Below are 7,819 nucleotides of genomic sequence, written 5' to 3'. Positions count from 1 at the left end.
TATCTATCTATCTATCTATCTATCTATCTATCTATCTATCTATCTATCTATCTATCTATCTATCTATCTATCTATCTATCTATCTTTCTATCCATCTATCTATCGATCGATCTATCTATATATCTACCTAACTAACAAACTAACAGATTATAAATTGCTATTAACATAATGTCATACTGACAGACTAATTAATTAAAAAACTGACTAAAAATTTGCAAGGTAATTGCGCTACAAATGAGAGATACCAAGCAAAAACTTCCATTACTCACTTTAGAGTTAAAAGTCTAAGATATACTTACACAATGCTCTTAACATGAAATCGATAGTTAAATAAGTACTTACGACAAACGCTTGCCAATAAAGAGTAAGTATCCAAAAAAAGCATAGTAATGACTTAACACTTTCACGTACATATACGGCTTTTTCCATTTTTCATCAACAACGATCGATATACTTCATAATGAAGTTTGGTGTGAAGTCGTAATCATAGAAAGTCTAGCGGTTTAGTTTTGTGCTAGAAAGGGTTAAACTTACTCTAAAACAAGCATTTCAATGACTACCACTGAGCGTCTGCGCGACTTTAAAGGAGTCTAGTTAGGACTTACAAGTAATATATTATGTAAGTACTTACATACTTAGTCAATACTAAATTCACTGTATGTAATGTAGACAGTCAATGAAAAATTAAAAGAAAATTTTCAATAAATACCGAAAATTTTTCTTAAACAAAATACTTACCAGAAGCTTTTGTTAAATAACTTATTTACCTAAAACTTGACTGTAAATTGTTCATAAATAGAAAATCTATTTCCTTCTCTATTCGCATATCATAAACTGTCAAATTTTAGTCATATTAAATTGTATTTAATAAATCCCTTTTGACAAGCTATCATCCTAATTGAATTTTAATTGGAAATCTCATTTAAAATGAAAATGAATATTTAAATTTCTAATACTATCAACAAAAACTTTATTAAATCTATAACATTACACTGTCTTGAAGGAAAAAAAACTAAACAAAGGTGTGTATGGTCCCACGAAACTGTTAATATTATGTAAAATTTTAAGTTATTTACTTAATAATTCATTTGTAATAAATATTCATGAGTCCTGAGCACCACCCATCTCATTTACTATTTACCTCCGAAAAACACACGCCTATTAACCACATTCACAAATTGCCAAAATATCATTAACGGCATTTCAACGTATTTAACAAGCTTAAAGACAATCATGATTTTGCGCCATTATTTGTGCGCAGCAAATAATAATAATAATGATAAGTTATTCCTTTGCTTTTCTGCCTACCGGTATAAACAGCTTTAAAGCCTAAAAAAGCCAATTAAATATTGTGCTTTTAAGTTGATTTAAATTTTGTCAATCTAGCCGTCCCAGGTGTAATAGTGCCAGCAAATACCTGTTCTAAATACACAAACATTTCAAGTTTTCAAAATTTTATCTTTGTCAATTTCTTTTTAATCCCTAAAAGTATGTAAATGTTTTCTTGGCTTAGTATCCAAGGAAATAGTTTATTAAACTAATTTCCTTTAATGCTTTCCAGTTACAATTTCCGTTTGTTAAAATATCAACTCAATTCATCTCATTTCATCATATGCCGGCTGCCAATACTTGTCTCCTTGTTCCATCTTTTCAACAAAATAAGTCTTTTTTGAATTCTGTAGAGATTTTTTTTGTTCATTCGTTTATTTTACACTTTTACAAGAAAATGATTTGTGGATGATGAGTTTGTTGTGGAGCAGTAGGCAGCATGATGAGCAGGTTGCTGATGTATTGTATAGATTTTTTTATAAATATTTTTTTTCTTAACATTTTTCGTGTGTCTCTGAAGGCGTTACTTTTAAAAGGACACAATTTGTTGTTGCTGTCGTTGTTTGTGTAAAAACAAATTTGTTTAATGTATAGTAAGACAGGAAAAACTAACTTTTTTTCTTTTGATAGAAAAAGAAAAAAAGTTAGTTTTTTCCTTGTAAACCCAAACAATTCTACTCTATACAGTAATACATTTTCCATCCCTGATAAATATACATATATGTACATATGTCAATGACTTTTCATGTATCTCTACATTTTAAGGGACAAATTGTATTTATGTATGTGTGTGTAACTTTTATGGTAATTCCCTTTTTGTGTTTTATATCACTTTTTATATGACTTTTTATTTCTTCTTTATTTTTTTGTGAAATCTTTTCATATCAATTTTTTTTTTTTATATTTCAGGTTGATTTACGCCATATTGATGAATTAAATGGTACAAATATTGTTGAAGTTGGTGTAGATTTATCAGAGTTTTATACATCCGTAGAATGGGATATTTTAGAAGTACCTGCAGTAAGGTAAGTTTTCTTTTATATTATTGAAGAAAGTTGAATTAAATTATTTACAAAAATGTTATTATGTTAAAGTAGCTAATAATTCTCAAAGTTTAGCCCAATTCAAATTTTAGCAAAAAGATCTAACTAATATTTAGTTAAAAGAAATACTTACCATGGGCATTTGCTAAGAAGAAGTTACGTTTTAGAAAATAAGGCTCGAAAACAAAATGTTAAGGCTGAAAAATGAGTAACTCAATACTAGACTACCTCTAAGTAAGTAATCCCCCTCGGGGCATGTTACCTTGATGAATGACCCCATTTTGGTGTTATTACCATCCCGGGGAAAAGAGGTGCCTCTAATCTAATCGGACCTTTCTTGGAATGATATGACATGGGGTCGAACTAGAGAACCACAATATCTGGTTCGGAGAGCCAACTGCCCTGAGACTATGTCCTGGCTGGTCAGTTGGTTGGAGTTCATTCGGAATTTATAGAGTGAGTTTCCGTTAAAAGAATGATGTACGGTAAAGTCTGTATTTCATAAAAAGTTCATTGCTGTTGCCAAACACAACAATGACAGTGGGACTAAGCGTTGGAAATGAGTTGGTGTTAAATGTGTATGATACAGAATGAGTTAAGGGGTATACGGATCTTGCCAGCACATATACCTAGAGCGAGTGTGATGGATGTTGTTCTCTATGTGAGAGTGTCGGTTGAATCAGAAGTGAATAATGATGGTTGGAAAGTATCTTCTAACATGTGGTATCATTTTCTTTTCTTGTCCTGATATATTCAGAAAAAACTCCAGGTCCATGGGTAATTTTTCGTTTGTAATTTCTGTAATATATTGTTCTGTCCCTTTAAATTTTATATATTACGAGACCTTTTGTATAACGTATTAAGCTATGTCCGTCTATCTGTCAGTCCGCCCCTCTGTCCGTTTTCTGAAGACCCCAGATATCTTCGGGACTCAAATATTCAACAATTGTCTCATTCATACTTTCGAAAAGGAGATACGAACAAAACAACAACACACACAACCATACACAACACGTTCACGAAAATAGAAACATAACACCGGAGTAAATAAAAATCTATACGTGGGGTCGTTTTGGTACTTTTTTCGTTCTCTAAAAAGTATTTTTTTAATTTTTTATAATGTTGAATCTAGAAACACAAAATTAAGCATGTTTAGTCCATTGTAAGTAAGAACCAATAAAAGGCGACTTTTTGGTACTTTTTTCTTCTTCAACAAGTACTTTTTTAATTTTCTATAATAATGTAGATAGACACATGATTTGGAATAATTGAAAATCTACTAAAAAAGATATTTTTGCTACTTTAACCTTCTCCAAAAGGTACTTTGGGAACTTCAATAATATTGAAACTAAAAACATTGAATGAAAATCTATTTACTTTCTGGTACTTTTTCGTTAAACAAATGGTACTTTTTAAATAAAATTCGTACTGACTGTTGTTTAAATGCAGTATATAGGCTTCCCCATAGCAGAATATATAATTATTACTTGTTATTATTATGGAGCTTTCTATGAAAATTTCAAATAGATAGGTGTATATTACGGTGGCTTCAAATTTAAAGTTGCTGATGTTTCCACTGAAAACGAAAATTTAGTTCATTCTTAGTTACCATTTCACAAAATTTTTGTCCTGACGTCAATATTTGGTGAGCTGGATCAAAGTGTAAAAATGTCCTTTTTTAAGGTTTTTATGATTTTTTTCACACTTTTGGCAAATAAACAATATTTAAATTTAGTATCATGTGAAAGGTCTTTGGAAGGCGATTTCAATGACATAACACAAATTTGTATAAAACTCAAAAATTTTTACAAATGTCCTAATTTTTCCGAAAATTTTTAAGTTTTTCAAATTTTAACATAGAATTACATAATGTAATCAATTGGAATTGTTACATTATAAACCGCGCACAAAATCCCTGAAATGATTTTTTATATTTTTCTTTTGGTTGAAATATGAAAAAATCATAAAAACCTCAAAAAAGGACCTTGTTATCCTTTGATCAAGCTCACCAAATATTATCTCTAGGTCAAAAATTTTGAGAAACTCCAATTTTAGTTGGCAACATCGACACCTTATTTTTCCTCCATACAAAAGGGGTAACCCTAGTGAACATGCAACCCCCAATTTAAGACCAAAAAAATTAAATTTTCGTTAAGATATAAAAATGCTTAAAATGTATTTGGCTTAAATTAAAGTAGAAAATAATTTAAAACCTTTTTTATATAGTTTGGAATTTAATTACGCCATTTTTCATTCACTGTGTAAAAACTAAAATCCATATAAAACCTTTTTGCAAAAACAAAAACTTAAAGTATAAAGGAATTTATGAAGCTTTTACTTTGTTCTACAAATAATTTGTCTACACTTTAATAACTACCAACTAATGTAACTCTCCTAGTTTCATTATATAATTTCTGCTTCTTAGTTTTTTACAGCACATGTTTTTTGGCAAAAACTTTTTAATAAACTAAAGGACAGAAATTTTAAGGAAATATGATTAATTATACTAGCACTCTAGTTTTAAACTTATTCCCTTTATAAAAAGCTCATATTTTAATCTCTTTTCTTCTTTTACTAACTCTCCTCCATAAAAAGAAAACTTTAAAGAAACTTAAATTACTTTATTTTTATCATATTTATTTTAGCACAAACAGAAAACTTTATTTACAGATTTATCACTAATATTTTACTTGTTAAGATTTGTAGTTTTTTTTACTAAAATTTTTAAAGCTTTAATATGTTGAATGAACCGAAAGTCAAAAGAAAAAATAACAAATTAAAGAAAATTATTTAAGCAATTTATAAAGGTTTGATTTTTTCCACAAAATTTAAGCTAAAAATTTGCCAAGAAATGAAACATAATTTGTTTTTACTACCATAATTTTGTTCTTGTTGTTGTTATACTTTGTTGTTTTGTTTTGTTTTTTTTTTATTAAAAATAAATAGTGTGAGTTGGTATTTTTCTAGTTTCTTTTTTATATGATTTTTGATATTTTTTTAAAAATTGGCAGGAGAAATCTGTAACTGCCACCACGTAGTCGTACAATTTCAATTGTTGTAAAGTCAGTTGTAGTTACAGTCAGTTCGCTTGATGTTGATGCGCCACAACGAGTGGCAGCAGTATAAGTGCTGGGGACAACAACTCTGGTCTTGCTGCTGTTGTTGGGTTGTGTTGGCTGTCATTTTGTTATTGTTGTTGCTGTTCTTTTCACGACAATTAGTTGATGTGTCACGTAGTTGCCATCATTTATGCTTGACGCTAGAGATAATCTAGCTTCCGTTGTGCTCGTATTTACTTCCGCTTTTTCCCTGTTGTTTTTGTTGTTCTTGACGTTGTTGTTAGTGTTTAATTTTTTTTTTATTTTTTAGCCTAGTGTTGTGTATTAGGTCTACAAAAATAATAGCAAACAACAAGAAGATTTTTTAGTGTAAAGGCATTAAACTATGAATAAAGAATGGAGGGCGTTGTTTGTTTTTTATTACCATTTTGGGGGAAATTTACGGATTAAATTTTGAAGCGAATGAAGTGATTGTATGTTTTAAAATCAATATAAAGTTTTTTCTCTAAGAAAACAATACATTTAGCACCGCAGCCAATTTGAATTACGAGAAAATGTACAGTGGCCACTAAAATGAGTTTTGTCAATGAAAAAAGGACCCGTACTACAGATTACCAACAGCTTGACTCTAGCTGCTGTTGTCAAATTAACAGAGCCATGGCTGGGCTACTTTAAGGGGTTAAGAAAAGGGACGTTACTAAGTTAGTATGTTAGTAAGTTAGTAAGTTAGTAAGTTAGTAAGTTAGTAAGTTAGTAAGTTAGTAAGTTAGTAAGTTAGTAAGTTAGTAAGTTAGTAAGTTAGTAAGTTAGTAAGTTAGTAAGTTAGTAAGTTAGTAAGTTAGTAAGTTAGTAAGTTAGTAAGTTAGTAAGTTAGTAAGTTAGTTAGTTAGTAAGTTAGTAAGTTAGTAAGTTAGTAAGTTAGTAAGTTAGTAAGTTAGTAAGTTATTAAGTTTGTAAGTTAGTAAGTTAATAAGTTTGTAACTTAGTCAGTCAGTCAGTTAGTTAGTTACTTAGTTAGTTAGTTACTTAGTTAGTTAGTTAGTTAGTAAGTTAGTTAGTTAGTTAGTTAGTTATTTAGTAAGTTAGTTGGTCAACAAGGTCAGCAAGGTCCTCCTACTCGTAATGATTCAGTTGGATAAAGATCATCGTTTGATTACTAAACAAATTACATTTCCACTTCAGTTTTACTCCTAAGTAAATGTTCTGCATAATAAACGTCGCATTAAGCGTAATTTATATTTCAAAAAAAAAAACATTTGAAATGAAATTAAAAGGAAAATTTTATAAATTTTTAAACAAACAAAACAATTTACATAATTTTCATTTATTTATTCATTGATTTAGCAAATTTGTCGTGGCCTTAAAAACACATCAAAAGAAATTTGAATCTCTTCAAAACGAAAACAATTTGAATAAATCTATAATCTTAAAAATATTTCAAATACTACTTGAATGCATTAAAATATATTGCACGTTACCTTCAATTAAATTTGTATATTTTTACCTTTTAGTCATAATTTCCGTAAACTGTTGTTATTTATTATAAAGGACCAAAAACTAAGAAAATAAAAAAATATCACAAAAAAAATTTCTTTAATCGTCAAGTGTGCTACAAATTGTATTGCATTTTCTTTTTTTTAATTTTAATACAATTTCGTTAGTTTTAGCTAAAGATTTTAGTTGCCTTTTGGCAATATTTTTGTCCCTGTTCTGGCTTTGAAAATTTCACTTAAATATGAATCTTAAACAAACATTTTTTATTTATTTCTTTTTGTTTTTGTAATCTCTACAGCTTGTGCCTTTTTAAGGAAAACTGAAAAAAATTTTGTTCAAAGATAGACCCCAATTGTTGGTCCTTGTTGGCATTGACTTGACTTATATTTTAGACACTTTTTGTGTGTTTTTACACTTTTATAGTTTGACAAAGGTTTGTGAAATCTTTTTTTATCTTTTTATTTGACTTGTATTTCTATGTTTTTTTCTATTTGTCGCACACAGTTACATACCGATTTTTTTACAAACAATTTCCTGCATATATGAATACATTCTTGATTTATTTATTATTATGTATTTGTGTATTAGGATCTATGTGTACGAGTTTGATTTTATATACATATATATGTATATATATTTTTTTCCTTTTAACATAAATACATACCAATACACATTTGGTTTTATTATCTTTTGCTAGTACTTCTGGTATTTCATAGAGGAACAGTGGGTTAAAGTAGAAAAAAGGTATTTTATTCTATAGTTTATAGATTATAGTCTAGTCTGTAATCTAGTCTATAGTCTAGTCTATAGTCTAGTCTATAGTCTAGTCTATAGTCTAGTCTGTAATCTAGTCTATAGTCTAGTCTATAGTCTAGTCTATAGTCTAGTCTATAG

The 7,819-nt window shown here is 28.8% G+C and overlaps 2 protein-coding genes across 2 annotated transcripts in view; one reads left to right on the top strand and one right to left on the bottom strand.

Annotated features, from left to right (window-relative positions):
* LOC124418714 (acetylcholine receptor subunit alpha-like) overlaps nt 1-2,358 on the top strand; it is a 4,183-nt gene extending 1,825 nt beyond the window's left edge. Inside the window, exon 3 of the mRNA XM_046945890.1 lies at nt 2,239-2,358. Coding sequence (XP_046801846.1) covers nt 2,239-2,358 — 120 coding nt within the window. The remainder of the gene's footprint in view (nt 1-2,238) is intronic.
* The window catches only part of LOC111679337, a gene marked incomplete at its 5' end in the record, with an annotated part of 30,505 nt that overhangs the window by 14,784 nt on the left and 7,902 nt on the right, over nt 1-7,819 (bottom strand). The window lies entirely within an intron of this gene.

The sequence above is a fragment of the Lucilia cuprina genome, chromosome 3 (assembly GCF_022045245.1).
Source record: "Lucilia cuprina isolate Lc7/37 chromosome 3, ASM2204524v1, whole genome shotgun sequence".
Lineage (NCBI taxonomy): Eukaryota > Metazoa > Arthropoda > Insecta > Diptera > Calliphoridae > Lucilia > Lucilia cuprina.
Note: the sequence above shows the minus strand (reverse complement) of the source record. Positions and strands in the feature narration are given on the sequence as shown.